At 37.0% G+C, this 26,123-nt stretch overlaps 3 protein-coding genes across 3 annotated transcripts; all 3 read right to left on the reverse strand.

Annotated features, from left to right (window-relative positions):
* Nucleotides 1-972: 972 nt before the first annotated feature.
* LOC112181451 (carboxylesterase 1-like) lies at nucleotides 973-2,226 on the reverse strand. Its single transcript, XM_024319788.2, is given in 3 exon segments — nucleotides 973-1,331; nucleotides 1,333-1,706; nucleotides 1,709-2,226. Coding segments are annotated over 3 exon segments (966 nt in total). The 5' UTR covers nucleotides 1,997-2,226; the 3' UTR covers nucleotides 973-1,027.
* A 4,774-nt stretch (nucleotides 2,227-7,000) lies between these two features.
* Nucleotides 7,001-8,255, reverse strand: LOC112173117 (dehydration-responsive element-binding protein 1B). Its single transcript, XM_024310711.2, has one exon. The coding sequence runs from the start codon at nucleotides 8,048-8,050 to the stop codon at nucleotides 7,355-7,357; it is 696 nt and encodes a 231-aa protein (XP_024166479.1). The 5' UTR covers nucleotides 8,051-8,255; the 3' UTR covers nucleotides 7,001-7,354.
* Nucleotides 8,256-23,306: 15,051 nt separating this feature from the next.
* Nucleotides 23,307-24,510, reverse strand: LOC112197223 (ethylene-responsive transcription factor ERF027). The gene has a single exon (XM_024337829.2). It carries the CDS (start codon nucleotides 24,386-24,388, stop codon nucleotides 23,687-23,689), a length of 702 nt encoding a protein of 233 aa, XP_024193597.1. The 5' UTR covers nucleotides 24,389-24,510; the 3' UTR covers nucleotides 23,307-23,686.
* Nucleotides 24,511-26,123: the final 1,613 nt, after the last annotated feature.

A 26,123-nucleotide genomic window follows, 5' to 3' on the forward strand; every position in this document is an offset into this window, starting at 1 on the left:
CAAATTTTATCTCCAATGTGTTAACTTATTTAATTGTATCCGTTTTTGGTGTACACGACTTAATCAAAAATATGTGGGTCTTGGAGATAAAAATTTTGAATGTCATAATTGTCATGCGTTATTTTGGCAAAAATATGGGCATAACAATAATTCTCTATGCATTATTCCGAATTTTTTCACCAATATAAATCATATGTTCTCTGTCATTCATTAAAATCATTGCTGTCCAGCTAATGGATTAATTTTTTTTTTTGGTGAAAAATTCCCGTGATGCAAGGGTTTATGATTGTTATATTGGATTTGTCATAAACAAGGAGAAGGAAGGTGATTTTTGGAATTGCATTGAGGGAAGCAGGAGAGCTGCAGGTTGGATACTCCTTCCTACATTATCTTCCCCTGTTTTGGTTTCTGAAATTGGTTCAATTTGCGTATGAGTTAGACCTCACCTTAAGTATTCAAGCGATACTGCAAGCTGAAGCGGCAAATGATTAGGATACAGTAAGCGAGTATACTCATGAATTGAAATAAATTTTCAATGACTAACATGATAGAATTATGAAGAAAATATACACAGGCATTTTTTGAACTACTATATCTTAGTGTGATGTCAAAGATTACCACTGTTTTCTTTTGTGTAAGTTTTTAAGAAGCTCTAGATAATAAACTCAAACATATATTTCACAACACTTTTTGTGTAAGTAGGACTGGAGGAAGCAACTTTTTGGATAACCTCTACCACTGATCATCACTAAGCTAACAACTTCTCAGTGTGCATATATGTTGATGGACATCACCACTTATTTTTTGACAAGTAGATCAGGCAGTTGTTGTAACTAAATTAGCCTATAAGTAGGACAACCTATTTTTGGCTAAATTTCAGTAAAACATGATGTATGAGTTCTTAACGAGATGCTCTATCCTCCTAGACTTTCAGATTTCATTCCCACAGCAACACGCGGGCATCCATGCTAGTGTGTACTATATTTTTGATATCATAGCATTATTGGAAAAGAACAAAAGTTACAAATTAAGGAAATATGAAATGTTTAACAAGCACAAACACATCCTTGGCTTTGGAGGGTTCAACCTCTTGAGCCCCATGATAACCTCCTTCGATAAATTGACTCACCACTTGTACACCTTTTGCCTCCAACATCTTCACCAGCTCAATCTGACGATCGATCAGCGGGTCTCCATCGGAGCCACTCACCAAAATTTTCCACCCAAGTGCTTTCACTTGATCAAAGCCATTAGAATCGCCACCCGCCACTGGATTGCAATACACGTGATCACGGTCAGCCCCGATAGGCAACGACAAGTCCCACATGAGACGTCAACTCTGAACTAGTCCTTCGATTCCCCCCGAAATACGGTTGCACCAATATCAGCTCTCTAATCTTCAACGGGTGGAGAAGGTCAATGCCCTCAGCAGCTGCACGAAGTCCTGCATTGTAGGCTATGTTACCCCCAGCACTGGATCCCATAAGGAAACTATTGGAGAGGTCAGCGTAGTCTCTCAACCAATCATCTTGGCAGGTTTTGATCCAGTGAAGCGCCTCCACTGCATCATCATAAGCCGCCGGCAGCCGGTGCTCAGGAGCCAACCTGTACTCGACAGATGCGACGATCACGGGGACGCCGGCTGAAAAGTTGAAACAGAAATCATGGAAAATGGTTGAGGCTGCCCTAAGTAATATGAAGCCTCCAGTCCTCCACCATGGTAATAAACGACGAGAGGGAGCTTGGTAGTTGGTGAGATTTGGTCCAGTACATGGCGGGGGAGGAACAGTCGAAGCCAGGTGTTATTTGATTGGTTGATGGGGATGTCTTTGGTGAGAACTGGAGTGGGAAGCTTGGGATCAGATGAGGGCGGGGCGTCTGGGCATTTGAACAAGCGCGTGATGCTGCCGTCGGGATTGCGTGCTATCTGGAGGCGCTGGTAAGGATCAACGCCGGAGTTGGGATCGGAATCCGCTGCTGCCCTTTCATTTGACATTGTTGATTAACCTCTATCTTGTGCTTTCCTGATTGATTGGATGAAAATTTTATGAAACATGGTCTCACTGCGCATAATTATATAGTGGTCTCCTCATCGATCTCTCACCAAAGCTAGAATAAACAATTTAAAGCTGTTGATTATTGGTAGAATAGCAATCACTGACTCAGAGGCGCCCCATCATAGCTAAGAGTCAGACCTACCATACTCCTTCACGAGTGTTATATAGTGATTTACGTAGGTATTAATTAGTATTAACACATATTGTAATCACCCTGCAATTAATTCTAATTGTAGGTGAGTTGTAACATGTTAGTTATCTAGAATAATGGACATCATGGAATTTACAAGTTCAAATCTCATTACCATCAGTTCAGGGGTAAGGTGGGGTGAAAAAATAATAATAATCATAATTGATACATGTAGCACAAACAACGGTCTACTGACTCAATGCCGGCCAATACCACGAGACAAAATGTAGATGCAAGAGCCCTTCACTCATTGACCTTGCTTATTAGTTTCTCAATCCTCGCTTTAGAATGAAGTGATGAACTTGGTTGATACTTCAAAAAATGGTTTCTTACTTTCAAAGTTTTGGTGATTGATAATCTTCATTTGAAATAGCAATATATCATTGCCTACAAAAAGAAAAAGAGTAGGCATGGATTTCATTGCTTTGGTACAATTTTTCATCGAGTATTTTGCCCATTGATATATGCCCTAAAAATACAACATTTTTTTGTAATTATGTTCGAATCCTCATTTTCTTTCTTTATAATATACACACATATTTCCAATCTTTATTTTTTGTTGGATACACATCAATCTTTCACATTCATGCATTGTTATTGACACACAAGTTGTCATGGTTTAGAAATAACTGACCCGTCCAAACCTCCGGCTTTATTTGTCATCATGAAAAATTTCATATACTTAGTGGAGAAACAATGTACATTTTAAACTAAGTGGCTGCTCGTGGGCTCCACGCGTCACCGGCAAATCCCCTAATTGGGTTATGAAACCTATGCCAAAATATTCGCCACAACAAGCCTAACAACTTCTTCAACTATCACAAAGTCCAATTTTAACTATAGAAGCCGGAATTTACCTCGAAAGAAAATGGGCTAATTGAAACCCTAGAATTTCAAATCCTCGATTCGACCTCCACACTTTAAATTGCTTCATGATGCTTGGAGGGATTCATGTACGTCTCAACAAGCTTCAAAAGCCCTTAAGAATCGGCGCCGGAGGTGGCCGAAAACATGAAAACTCTCGATGGGTCGGAGGTCGCGTTGCCACCACCTTCTACGGATCAAATCATGCAACCAAACCACCAGAGACTTGAAGAGGGGGATGACAGCTTTCCAACGATACTTAAGGCGCTCCAATCAGTGGTCGAATGATGAAGATATCGCCGGCGAAAGAAAATGGGTTGGGTTTAGCTCTAGGAGAGAGAGGAAGGGTCAGGGTTTCCAAATTTGGAAACCTAGGTTTTTCTGATATTTTTTTTCCAATTTTTTCTGTTTGTCTAAAAATGGCAACTTTTTCAGTTGGCCATAACTTCTTCATACGAACTCCGATTTTTGCGTTCTGACTGTCCACAAATTCGTATTGACACGCTCTACAATTTTTGGGAAAGAAGTTTTCGGAGAAACTCAATGAATAAAAAATCAACCCTTTGACCCCTCGAAAATAAAACGTTTCGAGTAATTATTCGTCCGAAACATTCCCGCTTCACATTCAAACCACGAAATCGTACTAACGAACATTATATTAATTCCAAAAAATTAATAACGAATTTTCGGGGTATTACGGGAAAAATAGTTCAATCTGTATCTGCTGGTGCTATAGAACATCTTTCAGTTTAATACCTGAAAATGAAATTATTTTGATAAAGGAAACAAATCATTTTTAGCCTAATTTGTGATCTCAACTAAACAAGTGATCATCATAGAAAAAGAGATAAAAGTATGATCTCAGTGGAATTTCTCATACAGCTGACAAATTTGCTATATTGGAGTAGGGTAGTAAAATATTAAGAAGTTCTAGTATAGACAACAAAGTGACAAGCCTGATACATATCTTCAAACAAAGCGTACATGTTCACATGACCATTTTGATAGGTATAGACAACTTTTCGCTCTTAGGCCTCGTTTGGTTCGCTGAAAGTAAGCATTAGGAAAAGAAAATTGTTCCTTTCCTGCATTTGGAATGCAAAGGGAAAGGAAATACTTTCCTGAAATAAAGGAAAATAGGGGAAACGTGGTTCATTCCATACTCCAAATGAATCACTTTCTCCCCTTCTTTCCTTGGAGTTATTATTCACAACATATTATTCTATTGCATTAATTACAAACATTTTAACAACTTTCCGGAGGACTTTCCTTATGTTACCAAACATTGAAATGGAAAGTTTTTCTGAAATTTCATTTCCCTTCCCATGGGAAAGACAAAGGAATTACTTTCCCTTCCACGAACCAAACGAAGCCTTAATAATTGCCTATAATATTCCATAGGTAACATAAGGGCTTTGAGAAATGTTCAACATGTCTAAATGAGTTACAAAGCTCTTTTGACTTTTCACCTCTATCAATATAAGCAAGAGTTTCAATAAAAATAGAATAAGATATTATAAGAACGTTGATGGCAAGTTTGGCGAGAGATTATAAGTAAATAAAATTTACTAAATACCAAATTCTATGTTCATATATATTACAGCACTAAGCCACTAAGCGTGGCCATTACCAAAGTGAACATTGAAGAGTCATGATGGTCGTTCGCCAGTTATGCATAGTAAAGGAATTTTATTTTTAGAATTCAATTTGTAATTAATCGGGTCTTAACAATTAAAGCTGAGATTGTATATATTTCATTATCTTTATTATGTAATATAAAAAGGGTGTAGACATCTTTGTTAAAAGGTCCATGACCAAAAACACAACAGCTCAATACAAATTCAACATTCTCAAATTTTCCATCGCATCTCTACTCTCTATCAATCTACAATATCTCTCGTGAATTATTTTTCTTACTAGTATTGTTCTTGTCTTTCCTGCAATTTATATTCTTGTAATTATTTTGTCGTTCTTTATTTCTCTTGCTTGTTATTATGCCGGCACTCAATTTCTTTGTATCTACTTTTCTACATTTACTTTTTTACAAATCAAATTAAAAAAATCATAAAAACTTTCTTAAGGATAGGTGTAAGCCAAGAAGCTCTCAGCCGAGTGACACGTAGCTGTGACTATTTTTGAGCGAACACCTTATCAAACTATAACTAGTTCTGATTCACATATCCCCATAACAAATTTAAACCAACCTTATCACACCATAGCTAGCTCCGATCATATATCCACATACTAACATATCTAATTAGTGAAATTAGTACACATAGAAAGTGTGACAACAACAATAGAGAGAGTCTGCAATTACATTTTTCTTGATTCAAAGCACACTTGTGATCTTGTCAATCCGGTGCTGCTGGTTGAGAGCCTCTTGAGTTACAAACACCCTGGCAAGAGGCACACACTCTGTACACACAAACACCTTGAGTTTACCGTTGGCATCAAGCTCTTTTGGAAGTCCAACTACATGAGCAATCCAAATGTGAGCCTCCAAAGAATCCACGTCGAATAGAGAGAGAGAGAGGCTCATCTGGTCAGTAGTTTGCTTATCTTCTTCTTCTTCACCATTTTGGTTGAGCTCTTTCTTGTTTTATGACTGGAAAACCTTAGAGAGAGGAGAGAGAGAGAGAAAGATAGATTTCAAAATTTGAAATGAAGTGTGAGAGAGGGGTTCGTTTAAATAGTAAGGTCTCATGACGATGTTACTATGATGCCAGATTCGTTCGGCCACAAAACATAAAACGTAAAGTTTAGATTCTGTTACTCCACGTTGCCAGTCATTTTGCCTTTTGGTTCAAAACAGCATGTCGTCCTAGTACCCCGCCTTCTTCTTCTTCATATTCACAGCCCTAACTAGTCACTCTAAATGGAGAAAACCAGAAATGGGGTGAGAGGGGAGAGAGAGAACGTGAGAGAGATGTGTTTTATGTGACTGATTGTGTGGCAGAGAGTCACTAAATGAAACGGGGCGGATCGGATTAAAAAAAAAAAAAAAAAAGGTCAGCAATCCGAAAAAGTAAGTGCTACTATCTATTAAAACTTAAGTCTAGTTTTCTTGCTATGGTTCTTGTCTTGGTTTTTGATTCTCGAATTTGGTAAGTTGTAATTTGAGTGAGGCTTTATAATGGAAGTAAGGATGAGACTATGAGACTATGGGATAACTATTCGAACGTGAACGGCATCACGTTCTTTATAAAGTCCAACTACATGAACAATCCGAACATGTGCCTCCAAAGAATCCACATCGAACACACGGTTGCAATCCAGACACTTCTTCTTCATCTAATCAAATGAATCTCAATCTAATAGGTGCCTATCAGGTTCCAGACATCTTCACCTTCCAAAATCGCATTCACAACCGCTTGTGCATCCATTTCTAAATGTGTTGAAAGCCAAGTCCCAATACCAATTGTAACATTTTTTCACTTTTCACACATCATTTTGCAACTCAAATATATCCAAACAGAAATACTCCTTTTCTCTGCTCATATATCATTACAACTTTGACTGATACACATAGCTAGTTAAGCTAAGCTTCCTTCATAACTTTCACGCCCCAACCCACTCCTTGATCATTCCTGAAAACACCACCATAATATCCAACACATAAACCTCTTCACCAAGCACCATCAATATTAACCTTCACCCATCTGGAAGGGAGGAGGGTGCCAACTAACCTCAAGAACTCTAGGAGCTCTACAAGAATTACAACTTGCCCCAAAACACTTAAAGACTCGAAGATCAATAATAGAGTTATGCATGATTCGAGTAACAAAGCGACTAGAAGCTTGAATATGCCCTACAATAACACACTTCATTAGCTACTACTTAAACTGCTTAAGCAATAGGTTTTCACACATCGTTTTGCAACTCAAATATATCCAAACACAAAAACACTTTTTTCTCTATTCAAATATCACAGCAACTTTGACTGATACACATAATTTCTTTTTATTACATGACAACTACGGATACTAGTCACGATCTCCTATTTACCGAAAAAAAAATCTTATGCCACTAGATTCAAACAGTACTAGACTTCCTATACACATAACTAAGCTAACTAGCTAAGCTAAGCTTTCTTCATAACTTACACTCCCCAACCCACTTTTTTTTATTTTTTATCTATTTTTCTCATATATGCAATCCGTACTTCTCAAAAGAAGTTATAAGTACGGTGAAAATTTGACTTTTTCTAAATCAAATTCTCCAAAAAAATCCAATACTAGTAAAGCTAAATGGAGTAACTCCACAGTGACACGTCAGCATAACCTTCCATGTCATCGCCGCCGTAGCCATTGTAATGAGGAGGTGACAGCAGCATCCCTTCCGCCATGTTTGCCAGCAACCCCGGCATCCCAAACACATCCTCCTCGTCCATACAAAACACCGGTTCCGATTCCGCTTCCGTCGCCGCGACCGATCCCGAAACAACTTCCGATTCCTCCCCGGTCGGCCGGAACGCCTCGGCCGCCTGAGCAGCCGCCGTCTGTATGTCCTTAGCACTAGTAGAAGCCGGCACCGGCAGCCGCCACGCCGAGTCCGCGAAATTCAAGCAAGCAGACCGCCCCCTCAAGGAAATCGCCGCCACGTCGTGAGCACGCGCCGCCATTTCTGCAGTGGGGAAAGTCCCGAGCCAGATTCTCGTCTTCTTATTCGGCTCACGAACCTCGCAAACCCACTTCCCGGAGTTCCTCCTCCTTACGCCGCGGTACACCGGGTGCCTCGTCTCCTTGAACTTCTTCCTTCCCGCCCTCTTCTTCGGGTACGTCGCCGCCAGCATGACCTCCTCGTCCGACAAGTTCATCCTACCAACGCCATTACCGCTGTTGTTGTCAGAATGAGACGATGATTCCGGCAAATCCGAACCAAATGGGTACTGCGTGTTATGATCATAGTACTGAGGGAAAGCTGAAAATCCACCATCCATTGCTGTTGAACTGAGCTGAAGATAGAAGCTGAAGACTTAAAGTACCTGACTGAAATTAATGAGTAGCAGCTTTTGAAACTTAAAATTAAGTAGAAGTTGTTCTGAGATTCTATTTATGTACTTAATGGATTCGTGTGTGTATATATATGTATATATTTAAGTGTGCTTTTCAGGTTTTCTTCCTGCGAAAAAACGCGAACACGGAATGGGTGATAAGCTGCCAGCTATGGCGGATGGGTTAAGAAACAGCTGGCTTACTTAACTAGGCCAGGTGGCTTATTATGGGTTTGGGGGTTTTTGGCTGTGTCTGTTTTGTGTGGGTTCAGTGTTTTGACTGGTGGATATTATTGTACTATGCTAAGGAAAGTGAATCTCCAGGGAGGATCGAGGAGACGTCATGGTCAAGTGGTCGGTCTCCATCACTCGTGAGTCGTGACTTGGTCTAGTTCTTTAACATTATTTTTGCAAGCCCAAACTTTATATCGTTATCTATTTGACTACTTCTACCTCCTAGTTGTACACTTGTTCTACTTGGAGGAGACATGTATTACTCGTCGATTCTTATATTTTGTAGTATTGTGTGTTCTAGTTGCTTCTAAATCGTGTTTTGATTTGTCTTCCTACCTGCTACTTGTCATGTAACTCATATAGGAACGAGCAAATATCAAAACGTAGTTTGTTGAAGTGTGTCCACAAACTAAATCATATACAGTTGTATATTGCAATTGTCTGTATAGTTTTGACTCATTTTTTGGTCTTCGTTCACAAAAATTGTGTATTTCAGGTAATAATTGAATGAAATTTGAGGTTACACTCTAAGAATTAAGAATTAAGAATTAAGAATTAAGAATTAAGTTATAATTAACTAAAGCTTTGTGTTGACGACCATGATCACTTTTGATTGTTAATTAATTGTATTAACTGAAAAACTTATAAGAGTAAAAATTGATAAACAAACTCGTGCACATGTATTTTCATTACTTTTTTTAGTTCACCTCTCGCCAGTGATGCTAATTGATCCATTAATAATATGATTAGGCCTCAAATATAATTATACATAAAATAATCATAACACAAATGAGATTCATACAAAATCGAGAAAATATCAAAAAGTAGCTTATCAAATCATGTACGCAAATTGAATCATTATAATTTGTTGCATACTATAACAGTCTGTAAAGTTTTGACTCATCGTTTGTCTTAGTTGATGGAAATAGTCTATTCAAGACATGATGAAATTCTAGGTTACATTCCAAAAATTAAGCGATGAAATTATTAACCAAAATTTTATGTTGACGAGTTCTCTTTCAACTAACTATCTATCATATATATTAAGAGAGCAAATTGTAACACTAAAAATACATGCTCTCGCCACCCGTGATAATCTAGTTGTTAATAATATCATTGGACCTCAATACATAAATTAATCATGACACAGTATTATAATTAGAAGGTGATGAAACACAAGCTTGAATTCCTTTCACACATAAATACTCAATAAGTTAAAATAACACATTAAACCAGTCTCTCAATGATTTCTAATTTTCTAGTGACAAAGAAATATAACCAAGAGTGTGAACATATCTTTGTAAAGAGAATGGGGGAGGGTTGACCGCCGAGGAAATGAAAAGATCGGGAAAGTAGGGGAGACTGGGTGAGGGAGCGTGCAACGAGCGTCTGAGAAGGTCGTTGGAAACTACGGCGGGAATGGGGCGGTGGTGACGTGGCGAAAAGTACAAGCAATCCTTTTGGCAAATGAATCTAAAATAACTACCATCCACACACGGTTTTGGCAGTTAATAACTGCCTTTGGATTACAGTACCAATCCAGTTGGGATTTCATTTCATTTTTCCGTAAACGCGTGAACCACGTGCTTTATTGAATGTTTCATCCAACATTACTGGGTCCTCACCCAGATTTCCCATTTCCCTTATCGTCCTCTTGTTGGGCCCTACCCATTCCTAGTTTGGGACTTGGTTGGAAAGTTCAAGGGAAAGTGGGAGTGTCAATGTCTTCACTCTATTGGCGACTTTGATGAAGAATTCAATCCTTATCCTAATAGATAGATCATAGATAGACGGATAGATAAATATATATATATATATATATACACACACATACGATTATAATATTTAACACAGAAAATTATTTTATACACAGTCGGTGTAAGTGAACCAACAAATTTAGTAGATGTCAGCTTTAGATATTTATAGGTACACTTTTTTTTTATAATAAAAACATATATTTGATGTTATCCAACCGTCAATTCTTCTTAGTGCAAGTGCACGTCGGTGCATTAAATATTCTCTCAGTAAACAGAACATCTCCAAGAGTAAAAATTATTTTCTTAATTAATTTGTCTAAAAGTTCAATATAGCTAGCGATTTTTTTGTTTTTACTTTAGCAATCTAACTTTTTGTTACTTTCTCTCTCCTTTTCAGTTTAATTTAATTTTTACATGTGTATTCTGTTGGAGACTTGGAGTAGTAAATAAACTAAAATTAGTCAAATTTCTAATCTTTTGTTAAAATAGCTAGTTTTGTTAGGTCAGGAATATTATGTAATTGACTAGTCCTTGATTCTTTATCCATAAGAATGAAGACGATGGCTTATGGCCTTATGGGTCATCGCGTCTGGTGTTGATGGGGATACATGACGAGGATGATGATGTGGAACTCAGTGGAAGCGTCAAAGGTTCACATTTGCTAAATTGGGCTGTTGGAGAATCCGTTCAAAGCCCAATATTTGATTCTGGGCTGATGACTGGGACTTTACAGGTTTGGTGAAACTACAGAGCTGGCCTTCTACAACTATTGGGCTTAGGACATGCCTATTAGACTTTGCCTAAAGCTCGAAAAGAAAGAGATCATTAGAAAAGCACACCCATGCTACCTACTTCAACTAAATGTGCATCAAAGTTGGGGCACCGAAGACCTAAGAACCCCTAGCTCGACCAAGGCAATAACGCTTCCAATATCCAGTCTTTGCAGCCACCTACATTTTTTTTCACCCAATCAGTCCACGGAAGGGGGGGGAGGTTTGATGATATTTTAGCATTTTATCATTCATTATATTGTCCAATCACGCCCTTCAAATAAGTCGGCATAGAAAAATTAGCCCAAAAATTGGTGTCATTATTGCACTAAGGTCACCATCCATGGTCTCTGTTCTTTTCTATCTTTTCTAGCAAAGTCATCATAAGCCTCAAAACCAAATGTGTCAAACACGGCCTACTTCAAGTTCATGATCATTCGTTTGAGCTCGGGTTTGGCAAAATCATTCGCGTAGACTTTTTGAATTGGAGAAAAATGAAAACCATTCAAGATTGAAATTAACACTTAATTTTTTTGTTTTCTTTACGAAGAGTGACTTTTATGAGCCACCAATCCCCCAACCCTCTATCTTTTGAAACTTTCAATCCGATCTCGATCATTTTAGTCCCTTGAGCCAGGAAAAATCATTGGTGAGTTAATGTCACTGGTTCAAGTAAGGAATTAGAGGTTATAAATTTTTTTGTGTTGGGCAGGTAGATGGAAAGAAGCTAGTTGTTAGCCTCAACTCCCGGACAAGTTGTCCTCAAAACATCTTCATCTTCAACACAAAAAGGGTTTTTGTCATAGGTAGGGTCTAAACTTTTACGGACCGGACAGAATAGTACCTAAACTTTCAAAGTGATCAAATAGGTACCTGGACTTCCAAAATCACATCAATAAGGTGCTTTCATTTATTTTCCGTTATCCCTCTATTAAGTGCAAGGACAATTCAGAATACTTTATTGTTTAATCACCTTTTTATTTTGTTCCTTAATTTTACTTCATAAAAATTAATTGCAATTTTAGGTTAATTTTTGAAGAACAATAAAAATTATTTAAGAAAACATGATGTTGAAATGTTGGATATTGTTATTATTTATCGACGACAGTAATTTGAGGTAAAATTTGATGGAAAGTTTCACATGAATAGTGTTGGGGGGAAGAGTCAATTTTTTATGAGGGAACGTAAGAAATGGAGGAGGAAAATGTGTTTATCCCATGTCATATGAGGTTATGACTGTCATTTTAGCGGAGGAATAACCGAAAATAGATTGAAGCACCTTATTGATATGATTTTGAAAGTCCAGATACTTATTCATTCACTGTGAAAGTTCAATTATTATAAAGCTTTTTGTCTTTTTCCCTATCGTCCTTTGTTTTGTTTTGCTGTTATGTTTTCCGTCCACTGAATTGTCCTCCAGATATAGCTTATTGGCCGCTATAGCAATAGTGGGGCTGCACTGATGAAAAGAAAAGCAGAGACAGTGACCAGAGACCCAATTGTAATAGTTTCTAAGATTCGACAAAATTTGGAAAGCATGATGCGTTAGTCGGCGTAAAGCTTCTGGCCCCTACACGACCAATGCCACTACTCGTCTACTCCTAACATTTAACCTGGTTGAACATTGGACCCCATCTTCTTCTCGTACCCTAGGTTTTGGCCAATTTTCTCGAGTTTTCATGGAAATGTTTTTCCCTAGAAATTTAATAATGAGTGCCATCTATTAAAAGCATATATAGTGTGAGAGGACAACACATTTCGTATAGATTCCTTTGTTGTAGGACATGTTTGATCTCGTTCTTTTTAAGAAATTATCTTTTCGTATAGCTTTGCTGTAGATATATAATTCAAAGCGAATTATTATTTTTGGATTGCAAAGTTGTAGGATATATAACTCAAAGCGAATTATTACTTTGGCAGAGTAGTCATATGGATACTATGCGGGAAGTAGGGAAAATAAATTGAACCGACAATTCTCGCATGACATAAAATTTAACCGACAATCTTCTTATCACTTATATCGAGTGACATTACTTACATGCAACATATAGATAATATGTCACTCTATATAATGTATGTCAAGTGATCAACAACTACTTTGGATCTTTACTGGGAAAATAATTTATCAACCACCGCGGAAATATCTTATAGAATTCACCCTATGAGCAGTGAGAGAATGAATAGATCAATCAACATGCAATTATTACAGAAGTTACAATTTGAGATTTTGGGGTCAAGCAACACACAATTCAATCATAATATACCAAGACAGTTAGCTGCCCGTTTTATTTTTTGTTTATTTTTTGTTTTTGAAAGGGGGCTGGTGCGGCTGCCCTCAAGTCTTAATTAATGAAACTGTAGAATACAATGGGGGACGTAAAGCATGAACCCCATATTACAATAAACATCAAGAGAATATCCTGAAATAATATCAAGTGTCTTCACTAAATCTATGTATTCTAACAAACACCAATTAGCAAAGAGTGCACATAGGGCTGCCATTTGGTTTGGTAAATACCGAACCGACAGAATATTTGAGGTTTGGTAAACCGAATCTTGGTAACCGAAATCGAAATAACCGAAATCGAAAAATACCGAAAAAGTTGGTTTGGTTTTGGTAAATACCGAATTTACCGAAATGCTAGGGTTATATATATATATATATATATAATTATGTAGTCATTTATTTTAATATGTATGAATATGATACATTGATATGGAAGATATATTTAATTTGACAAAGTATGTATTTAGTTTTATAATGAAAGATTATTATCTGTTTTGTGATATATTGCTATCATATGATTTATTTAATTTGTCAGTTTTAATTTTAATAAACTACATTTCTTAGTAAGATTTTTAATTTTTTAGTTAATTGAAATTAAATCACATACATTTTATTTATATTTTTAATTGATTTAGACGTTTATATCATTTTAAGTTACTGTGTTTCTAAGGGTAACCAAACTGCAATGATTTTTCTCCCCCAAATTTTCTACCCAGGTAAACGTATATTGATCCCATGAGAGGGTAGGGGTGAACCTTGTCCTTGGTAGGATTTGTGATAGATTGACTACTGGTATTTTAGTTGTAAAGGTAATAACGCCATTACAATTGACCATGTGGATCGAGGTTAATACGAAGATGAAATCGGCTTATATTTTTACCATAGGCGTATCTTATCCCATTCTTTATATCCACCAGTCGGTTATCCAATGTATTGATTTTTTTCACTTGTTGGTTTTGATAGGTATACATTTCTTCATAACCGATGAATATGGTAGACAACACTAGTAGACATATAAACATTTCGTGCGAGCTGATAAATAAAAAAAGTCTGATGGTAAATCTGACTTCATCCACGTATTCATAGCATAGTAATAGACATGATATGAAATAATCGGTCTCGTTTGTCGTCGTTTAGGTCTCGGTCAATGCAGTCAATCTTCTTTTATAGTCATTTACCAAAATATCCTTTTCGCAAATTTGGCCTTAATAATTCTTTCTCAAATCCGATTTTTGTGCCCTTTGAAACCACAGGCTCATATAGACGAGCTCCATCTACCAATGTGAAAAGTTGCAACTCAAAATCTTGTTTCAGTGTGGTTACCCTTTAAGAACTCTAATTAATAACTATATGGACAAAAACGACTATTGTTAGTGATCATATGGATTGAAGTCGAAATGAGAACAAAAATGATCAAATTTTTAACTGTATGTTTAAAATATTTAATCATCAAATCCAATCAACGTAGGAAATTAGCATAAATTAGCATTTTTGTACCTTGGAGGTAGCTTTTGTTTATATCAGAAAGAACCATGGATGCTCATATTTAGAAAGAACTTAGCATCCTCATTTCAGCAGCAGAAGCTGATCCTTTTGTATTTTGGAAAGTAAAGTTGCACAAAGATCTCTAGCTATGTATTTAAGGACAATATCTTTTGTATATGTCAGTTATGAGACTCTAGATATAAGAGTGTTATTCAGTTCGGTAAAGTCGTATTGTTTGATTCTAATTTATATTTTGAAAATATATTTGTTGTAAAGTTTGGTAATACCGAAAACCGAAATACCGAATTTGGTAAAAATAATTAATAACCGAAAGTTTTGGTTGGTAATTGGTAAGTCAATTTCAAAACCGAAAGCTTTGGTTTTGAAGTTGGTAATGCCCATAACCGATTCGAACCGACCGAGTGGCAGGCCTAAGTGCACAACTAGCTACTCCATTTGCTTTAACAAAGCGGTGACATAACAAAAAGATTACTCTATTTCAAATAGCATAGTTTTCCTATTATGCTGCCGCATGAAAACAAATCCGGCAATACTCAATTTCATCCTACCACTAGAAAGTTGCGTCCATTTGATCAAGTAAACAGCTCACCGCCTCACTAGACCAGACAAGGCACAGTGAGTATGCATACCGGGACCAAGCCCATACCACGTCACTCTACCATAGAGTAATAGAGACTTATTGCCGGCATAAATCCACATCTTACTAAAATAGAAAGTAATAAAACATAAAAGAAAAAAGAAATTGAAACAAGAGCCCAAGTACAAGCTCAGGCCCATGAACCACCTTCCACACAAAAAGGGCCCATCTGTTTAATCCAAGCCCAAGTTTCATCTACCATTGCAGAGAAATCCAAGCCCACTAGCCCAGCCCAACTCCATCCTCCTCGCACACACACTACGGCCGCACTCCCTTACCACCGGACTCCACCCATCTATTTCCCACCACCGTTAGTGAATCCTTCCTCAAATCAGGCCGACCAAGCAATACCCAACTTGTGGCTCTCTTCACCAACAAAGACCATACCATATCTGCTTAGATCCAGAACTTGTAACTAATAGATGAAACTAGACTTGTAAATTGACTGGATTTTGATCCAGATCCGTGACTATTAGACAGGTTTGGATCGAAAATTTTGATTCATTGATCCGTTAAATAATCTGAATCCATTAACCATTTATTTAACGGATCAAATACGGATTTAGGTCAATCCGATCCGATAATGATCTGACTCGTTTTTGTAATAATAAAATAATATTTTTATTAACATATTATTATTTTAAAAAATATAAAATATAAAATATGAAGAATTTCTAATACAAATTGTTTGTAGAAATCAAAGCGATAGTCCATCACCCAAGATTCCAAGAAGCATTAAGAATTTTGATAATGTAATTCTACTTTTAGCAAACAGATTTGGATTGAGGTCGATCTGGTCCAATTTACAGGTCTAGATGAAACCTATTGATAACACCAGATCCGGCCACCCCATTGCCTCCCTCTTACAGGCCAAGTATCATCCCGTCCATGCGGTTGAACCCGATCCACCCATCACCACCATCAAACCAAACCGTCCTCGCAGCCTCTCAATCCACCAGAATCTCCCATGACACCATCCTAGATTATAATGAGGACTTAAATCAGCCAACAACTGACCCAAGAGAGTTTGAGGAGCTGCGACCAACGAAGAGCCCGTCCAAAGATAGAGCGTAGGGGATGTTCCGTCGGACAGGGCAAGGGTTTGCGGCAAAGCACTCAATCGGGTTCTGTTAAGGGTTTAGGCTAGAGAAAAGCTTCTTTAAGTTTGATCCTGACCCCTTTTTTTTTTTTTTTTTTTTTTGACAAGTTATTCACTTACTTGTTCTTAGTTGGTTATTGAGAATTTGACTGATCGAATTTTGAAATGGAGCAGAATAAAGAAACTAATTAACTCTAGGAAGAGGAATGCTTGCAACCATACCTACCTTCTCTTCTAACCTTCCCAATTCATTGTCTGCCAAGTGTACTCTAACTTCACTCAAAACTATAAATTCAATGTTGTGAAAGTCAATTTTGTTTTCTTTCGCATTTACCCATAATTAATGCAATTTATCTTTTACAATTAGGCCTCGTTTGTTTCACAGATTTGAGGACTTGGGAAATGAAAGTTATTCATTTCCTTTGTTTGGTAACCACAAAGTCCATAGATGCTTTCCTGACATAGGGGAAAGTTGGAGGTAAACTCATTCCACTCAAACTTCAGGGGATTGAGTTTCCCATCTCATTTCCCAGCATTAATTGTAATAATTTTGGGCAATAACATCCCAGCATTAATTGCTTGAGTACCCTTGGTAGTGTTGAAAATTCATTATAGGTTGTTTTTATTTTAAAATAGAAGGATATTATTGAAACATTGATATATTTTTATTTTCCTTTCCTGCACCAACCAAACATTGGAAGGGAAATTAAATGGTATTTCCTGAATGCTTTCCCTACTTTACCAAACATAGGAAAAGAAATCTGACAGGAACTTTAGATTCCCTTCTCCACGGGAAAGACAAGGGAATTGATTTCCCTTCCGTGAACCAAACAATGCCTCAATGAAAACATCTTAACTTTTACACTTTTCTTTTCCATTCGTTTTCTCTTCTTCTCAAATTTTGTCCCTCTTACCATTTTTTTTATTTCAACCTTTATATAATGAAGCATAATTATAATCTCTCCCAAAATTTAAGCTAATTGTTGCCATTGTTGTTCTGGAATGGAAAAAATCTACTACGTTCCTATTCTAGTGACTCTACATTTGTTTTTCAAAACTCAATTTTTTTTAGAAATCTTAGAGATCAAATCATTGCTAAATTAAGATTAAAATTATTAGTCAAACCCAATTCTGTCATCTTATATGTATCTCAATCGAAGTGATTGTTAGTCTGCCTTTATTATTCATCAATTCTCTTTTCTTGTTCTTTTAAAAAAAATGAAAATGAATTTCAATATGGATGCTAGAGAAATACAAAGAGATAAAAATTTGAGAGAGAGGAAAGGAAGGTAGTGGGGAAGTTTGATCTAGATGAACTCAAGAAGAAGAAAAAATCCCAACCCAGATCCTAAAATAAGAATTAAAAATGCCAAATTAATTAAGAAAAAAGAAATGTAAAATTATCAAACATCTTATGGAAAAAAATCTAAAAGAAAGAAAGAAAAAAATATAGGACATTTATTAGAAGGGCAGACATGGAAAAAATAGAAAATATTTTTCAATGTTATAAATATTGAGTTTTATATTGTAGTGGAATCCATGTGTTATTTGTTAAGTGAGAAAATGTGAAAGAGAAAGGTAAAATAGGAAGGTAGCTAGCATTCCTCCTCCAAGAATTACCAACCCGTTGCAGCACACTATATTTGTTTCAGTTAATTACCAAATACATTGTTCTGTTTAATAACTGTTGAACTACCCAAAAAAGACAAATTAATTCGAACATACATATTTGGGGTCGCAGGAACAACCCAGAAGCGCATAGTTTCTTAACATACATGATACATTTTAGGAAGTGATCAGCTGTTAACAGAGTCGAATACGGCAGGCTGGTAGCAGCGTGTTTCTCTAGCTCAATCTTATGAGTGAAATCCAAACTGTAGCGAGCTAGTACCGATTATCTTGTTTGTTGTTTCTAGCTTTGGTGAATATATATTGGAGTTGTAACCAAAAAAAAAAATATATATATATTGGAGTTGGATTCCAACAGTACGTACACATGATCGTGATGATTGAAGAAATGGAGCGATCTGTTGATTCTTTAGGAGGATATGCACTGATGGGGAACGACAAGGTTGTCAGCGACAATCATGGTCCGCCACCAACGTTTGCTTAATGAGTGACCCTGTACCTCCGCACTGCAAGTCTGCATCTACCTGGTCCGGTTTGTTCATCGTCCAGCTTGCTGCTTGGTTATTAGTTCTGTCAAAAGACTCGAAATTAGTAACCAAATAATACCCCTATGTGGTTCTGGGGTTGAAAGCTCTGCAACATAGAGGACTAATTTATCTTCTTCTAGCATAAAGTCACAACAAGAAATATAATTAATACACAGTTCTGCTCTCTACTAAACCCTTGTGACCCTTATTCATCGATCTATTTCTCCCTTTTTCCGAAGATTGAACAATTGAATCAAAGCAACAGTGACTAGCTTGTAAAGTGAATTGGGGGCATGAAATCATGGGATGCCCTTAATCATGGGCACAAAATTTGCGTCTAAATGTCTGAAGACTTTACTCAGTAGTCGGTACTCTTACCTTATACCTACGACCGGACCGGAGGACCGAAAGGTCATGAGCAAGGTGCTATTATAGGTGTAATTGAAAAACAAAATTAAAATTAATTAATAATTAAGAATTAAATGAAATCATTCAGCAGAGATCTAGATTTGGTTGTCGATCATTGTTTAAAAAAAAAAAAAGTTGGTTATCCATCTGACTCTCAGTTAATTAAACTACTCCAAAGAATCAATACTTTACACCCTACCCAATCTGATGAAGAGATTTAAAGATCGCCACTTTAATAAAATAGGCAAAAACCCGAGTCACTTGAACAGATCAGCAGCAAAATTTATCAGCTTACCATGAATTTCCTATCTACGATAATAGACCCTCTAAAATCTAAATACAAAAAAAAAAAAACAAAAGCAAAAGAAAGCATGGTTATGAATGTGGCGACTATTGGTACGTATGTTCAGTCGGGCGGCGGGTGGCCGCCTATTTTGAGTAACGAAACACAAGGCCAGAACGTGCATGTGTGCCGCCATATATATATATATACATAGTAAACTGAGGGTATGATCTGAGTAGGGTCACCTATTATCAATGGGTTTCTGAACTAATTTTAGGAGTGCATGCATGCAGGAGTCAACTGAGGGAATGATCTGAGTGAGGGTGGTGTCACATATTTTCAAGTTGATCTAGTCACCACCTCGTAGCTATAATTATAATGATGCACTTTCTAGAAAAACAAAAAGGGCATGGTAACATATATACACAGTGAACTGAGGGTACGATCTGAGTGTGGTCAACTCTGATTTGGATGTTTTGAATTAATCGTAGGACAACATACGTACAATAGTCTATCTACAGTATTTCTTTTGCAGCTGCTTTTTTAATATTTCAAAACAGCTGCAAAAATTAAAATAAAAATTAAGAAAAAATTTATTTAGAGCAGCTGAATATTGCAAATAGACTACCGTACGTATGTTGTCTTACGATTAATCCAAAACATGCAGATTAGAGCTCATCACTATCAGATCATACCTTCAGTTCACTACATATATACCTTAACATGCCTTTTTTGCCTTTTCTTTTCTCGAGAACAATTGAATGATATGATGGAAAGTGAAGGAGCAACCTTGAAGAAAAAGGTGAAGCTCATTTCAAGTTTCAATCCATGGCTGCCCTATTTATATACGCTCTCGTCTGCACGTTATTTCCTTATATATATCTATAAAATTGATGGCGGTAGCCGCTTTAGCAACAGTAGTTGTCGATCGACCTCAAAACTAATGGATGAAATTCAAATCTACGTATCCATATCTCATTCATTGGCTATTATTCGATCCGATAGCTGACAGCATTTGGAATTGAAATTGGAGCTGAGCTTTTTTCTTTTTTTCCTTTATTAATTTTATATCATTTCAGTACCCAAATGCGTCTTTTTTTTTTTTTTTGTCAACTTACCGAATGTGTCTTTGGACCACCATTCTTCCATTCTTCCATTCTCATATCCTCCTCTTCTAGCAAGACAAGTTCGACCAGAAAAAATAAATAAATAAATAAATAACTAAACCTAATTTTCAACAAGTTGATGATCGATCCAGACATGCAACTTCTTTCTGCCTACTCAAGAAACAGTTAAGATAGACAAGACAAGTCGTCTTTTACCTTGAAAAAGAATTAATCATGATCCTGGCGAAGTCCCTCCATATCTTTTTTACTGTTTTTCTGAACAGAGAAAGCTAATGAATGCTTATAGCATAAGCTGAAATAAAGCAGGGCAGCCGTACTAATAATGCAGTAAATTTTTCCTTTTCCCCCTTGGAGTGATTCCTTGATAATATTGTACAACATGGTCGGTTAGCTCTCATTATTCGATCTCGTAAGATATTTTCTGCATCATACAATCATGTCATACCATCGAACATGTATAATTCAAGCAATTTTAATACTCGTCTGACTAATTATTTATATATGTGGTCCTTCATCTGAACTCTTGTGAGGCAAGTTGGGGCAACAGAATTATTAAGAGCCCTCAAACTCTAGCTAGCTAGAAACAGATCGATTTTCGATCAGGTTTACCAATTACCACCAGATCCGGCCATCATCATGAGAGGAAGGGCTTCAGTGTCGTTAGATCGAAACAACTGAAATCATTGTCGGTACAAAATGTTAGACGAAAGCTTGTGTTAGTAGTACCTTTATGATGACCGATAAAACGCAGTTTCTTAGCTAGAGAAATTATTGAAAGTGTATTCATCCTTTAAAACTTTTTTCTTCAGACAAAAAAAGCAAGAAGAGAGAGATATGGCATATGTCTGTATGCAATTGAAATTTGTTGGCTTCGGGAATTAGATTAGTTATTGCGGAGAGAAAGCGAAAGATGAAACTACCTTTAGCTTTAATTGTTGACTGTCATCCTGGCTCTCGCTCGTTAACCGAGAAAGTAACTTTTCCGGCCTCTGCCTCTGTGCATTTTTGTTCTTCGGGCCTTCGGGTCTTGGGGGTCTATATGCTATATATACTCTCATACACGTGCATATTCTGCTCTTAACATAGTTTTAGTCAATTATACGAGTCTCTGTGTTGCTTCAATGTATAGATGATGATTGTGGTAGTCCACTCTAACTTGTTTGTAACCACAAATTAATTTTAATAAAACCAAGCAGACAGTGGATGAATCACGTATGTATAAATTTTGTGACGTTATGTTCAACATCCCATGATTTTAAAGATTTTATTTTTAAAATTTACATCTCAAATTTGTAATTTTAATTTATTATTACGAACTGTCTAATTAGCCTACACTCGAAATTAGTTTAATTATTGAAAGTACAGGTATACATTATTGCATCTTTCATAACTAAATCCGAAGTGAGACTCCTTACCTCATACTAGTCTGGCGGTAAATTAGATCATTCACCAGTAATCAAAGATTGGAATCGCATCTCCTCAAACCAAATCCAAAGGCTCTGGCCTCAATGAACCATGTTTCATTGTTTTTAAGTGCAATTTTAAGATTTATTTTTACAATATGAAGTATAGAGTTTGAAATTTTGGCACTGGAAACGTCTCCTAGCATCGATTTTATCGCCTAGAATTTGTAGCATGCTTAAATACAACGACTAGAAAATATCTACTCCAGAAGTAGAGCTTGGAAGCTTGCCAAATTTGGATGGCTGTGGGAGAACGACAAAGCCACACTCAGATTGTCAGTCAGCGGACCCCTCCACACACGCAGCAGTATGTTGTATTTTTGTGAGATTTCACATGGCAGCATGATGTTCTTGTACATATATATACCAGCCTCTACTAGCACTGCAACTACTGAAACCGACTACCATGTTAACACACTGCTTATCATCACCTAGGTCTAGGTCTAGTAACACTGTTTATACACTTACGTACGGCACTAGCACCAGGCCCCTAACCTCTTCTAGCTGTATCCATCACCTGCATATCTTCTTCTCCAAGTTGTTCGAGACAAGTCAAAAACCCACCCACTTCTCGATGAATAGAGATATTCATATCGATCATGAGAATTTCTAGATCTGTTTTTTACAAACTTAATCTAATTGGTATACGTTACATGTTAACCATCAATTTTTCATTTAATAATCGGTTATTTGTTATAAGAAGAAACAAACAATAGAAAGAAAGGAACTCATAATCGTGAATACACAATAAGTATATATCCGTAATTTTGATATCTCTATTTCACTAAACTCAATGAAAGTTATTTCTGATTATCTGATGACACTTAGACGGTTCAAAACACTTTCAAGTTGACTCACCTTATTTGCATCTCAATAGCGTGCGGTTAAAATTGAACTGAATTTCCTCTTTCAGACAGTTCAATTATGCTGAATTTCATCTTTCAGACAGTTCAATTATGTTTTTGTCGTAGCACACTAGCCCCCTAGCTAATTCACACATGAAGATGCTAGCTAAATGTATCATCTTTGTTTGACACAGTGTTAACCTTCAGATGCTATGTATGTTTCTGTGTGAGTAAATATCTACTAACATGTGGACTGCTGTACACTTTCAGTTATTCAGTGTTCCCATCTCTTTCACAGGTGATCAACAAGTCCAAGCGGACCAACAATTATATATACATATATCTATATCCACCATGTATGCCCTAAATCCTGGGCACAAAATTTGCCTCCTGTCCGGAAACTTTGACTTCTTCAGTTCTTCCTAGCTATATTGAAGGAAATATAAGATCAAAAGGAGCAAATTTGGTCTGAATTAAGGCATTTGGTCAAGAGAATTAAGCAGCAAAGCACATACAATCAACTAATAAAACAACAGCGAGCAAAAGATAAATATATGCATATCATATATAGTCATGATAATTGATAAGGTAGTAGCAGATAGTATGGAAGCTGCTGCAAATAATAAGAGATAGCAGCAAAAGCAGAAGCAGTGACCAATAATTTCTGGCTAGTTCTACACGCAATAGTACAAATTAATCAGCTGCAGAAAAAAGCAGTATACATATATAGCTAGGCAGCAGCTGACTGCAGATCGATTTCAGACCCATAATTATCGGTCATCGATCCGGCCACCAAAGAACACACAGAAAGAGACTCAGACTCAGACACATTTACATCCAGCCAAAGCCAAAATGAAACTATGAAGTCTGCACACACCAGTACTCAATTAGCTAATAGCTACTTATTAGTAATGCAAATCAATCATATGTATCATCACAATACATACCCTTAATTTTGATCCAGAATGATGTTGATTACTTGAACTGTGAGATGAGCTATGGCCAATTGATTAATAGCTCCACAGACTTTCTCCGTCCGAATTTCCCGGCGAATCATCAGCCGGATCTCTCGGCGGACTCACCAGCATTCCCTCCGCCATGTCCGCCAGCAAATTAGGCATATTCAGCAGCGCTTCCTCGTCCATAAACTCCTGACAGCCGCCACCGTCATCTGACGTCACTCCAGTACCACGACCACCACCTGACCTATGCACATTTTCAACCCGACCCGCCGCACCACCGGATGAGCTCTCTCCCGGCTTAATGTTCTCCGCCCTAGACGCGGCTGCCCTAGCTGCCGCAGCCCTTATGTCACTGGCCGCCGAAGAAGCCGGGATCGGATAAGTAATTAGGGCGTTGGGGAAATTCAGGGCAGTATCAGGCCCTTTAAGGGCTATGGCCGCCACGTCATAAGCCGCGGCCGCCATCTCGGGCTTGGCATACGTGCCCAGCCATATGCGGTTGGACTTACGTGGCTCTCGAATCTCCGACACCCATTTCCCGCTCCGGCACCGGATCCCTCGGTAAAGCGGGTGTCTCCCTGGCGAAGAAATGGAGCCACCGGTCGGAGAGCGGAGGCCCAAGAGGTCGTGATGCTGTTGATCATTGACATCGGAGGAGCTGCTGGTTGGAGGAAGTTGAATAAAGAAAGGTGGGTTGGAGTTGGATGGCTGGTCGTCACTTTTGGGCACGTTGCCATACGGATCCGCCATAAAAATTCACCTATCACGTACGTACTTATATAAAATATGAGTCAATTTTCAAATTGACTGGCGCAGATTATATAAAAATGGATCTGTGGGAGGGTTAGGTTAAAACTTAAAAATGATGCAATATATATACTGATATACATATACGTTAACGGGGTTGGAAGGGCTATGGGGAAGAAGCGTGGGAAAGTCGCGGGAGCTAGGCGAGCTTTATATTTTGCCTTGGTTCTTATTAAACATGATTTGTACTTTTTGATGTGATAAATGAGGCTACAAAACGCACACGTATTAACCGCTGGGAGGAAGAAAAAGCAAAGCAATTAGCTAGTGTCTGCTGTATTGCCACCAAGATCACTGTTTGTTTCCATTTTTAATTCTGGTTCTTTGCTAGTTGCAATGGTTGAGGATGATGCTGTTTTGCCAAATGGGGCATTTTGATCATAGTTTAATTAGATGGATCATGCTCGCCACTTAGCTACTTGTATTTGTTTTGGTTGACTGTACAGATATTGTGTTCTAAACCATGCCAAGAGAGATTTATGCACATGCTATGATCTCTTACACTCCCATTCAGAGAGAATCTCTTATTTTAGTTCAAATGTTACTAATTCTAGTAACTTCAATTTTTTATCTTTGATTTTGATCATTATAAGATCAATTGATACGGCGGTTGCTTTGCAATCGTACCTTCGAGCATTAGTCATTTGATTCTCCGATCCAAATATTTAGAGCCTCGATTTTATGATTTAACAATTTATATTCTAAGAATATTACTTTTATTTCACCAATTTAGTAAAACATCAATTTCTTGAGTTTTACATACTCGACTTTAGTTTGTTTGTTAGAAATGAGTGAGCTATTGCGTCCCTTAATTTTTTCTTAGAGTTCCATTTTCTTTAAATTAGAGTTTTAAGAGAAAAAAAATTTCCTACAGTAAAACCGTACATGTCTTTAGTGTTACCTTATGAAACTAGCAACGTGTAATTTTCCAATGCCAACTGCTTTATTCTGGACTTTTACCCATAGAGGGTAACAAATGAATACATGCACTATGCGCGTTGAAGTAATGGGATGTAAATTAAATCAATAAACTGTAATTTTCCACATACAATTGAATAACAAAATAATAATAATTCCTATATTTAATGAATACAATGGCGGCGTTGGTAATCCAGCTACGTTATGACTTATGACATGTAATGTCTAAATATGGCCTATGTAGTTTAATGCCACCAATTGTAAAGGTTCCACTGTATCAAAAAAGAAAAAGTTTGTAAAGATTCCCACTTGTTCTATACTAGCTACTAATTTGTCATTACTGGAGAGTGGATTTAGTGCTCCAATTACATGTACAGTATACATTAAATTTGATATGTCTTGCATAATATCTTTAATTAAAATTAATCAAATAGTAATGAAAAAACAAGTAAATAGTCAAACAAAATAAAATTAGATTATGACATATAATCAATGATCGTTTAATAATAAAAAAATATAATTAACGAATATGGTTCTCACTATTCTCACTTTTTTTTAGAAGAGGTTAGCCATTTTATTCAATAAGAAAAAATAATATTAAACAATGACATGCCCTAGCGGGTCAGTCAGAAAGCGACACCGCTAAACGCAATATCACTTCACCTATTTCACCTATTGAGTGAAGCTTAGGGAGAGTAAACTAATAAAAAACTAAAGAAAAAGTTTTTATGCAACACCCATCAACAGAGCTGTAAAGAAT

This window comes from Rosa chinensis, chromosome 1 (genome assembly GCF_002994745.2).
Source record: "Rosa chinensis cultivar Old Blush chromosome 1, RchiOBHm-V2, whole genome shotgun sequence".
NCBI lineage: Eukaryota > Viridiplantae > Streptophyta > Magnoliopsida > Rosales > Rosaceae > Rosa > Rosa chinensis.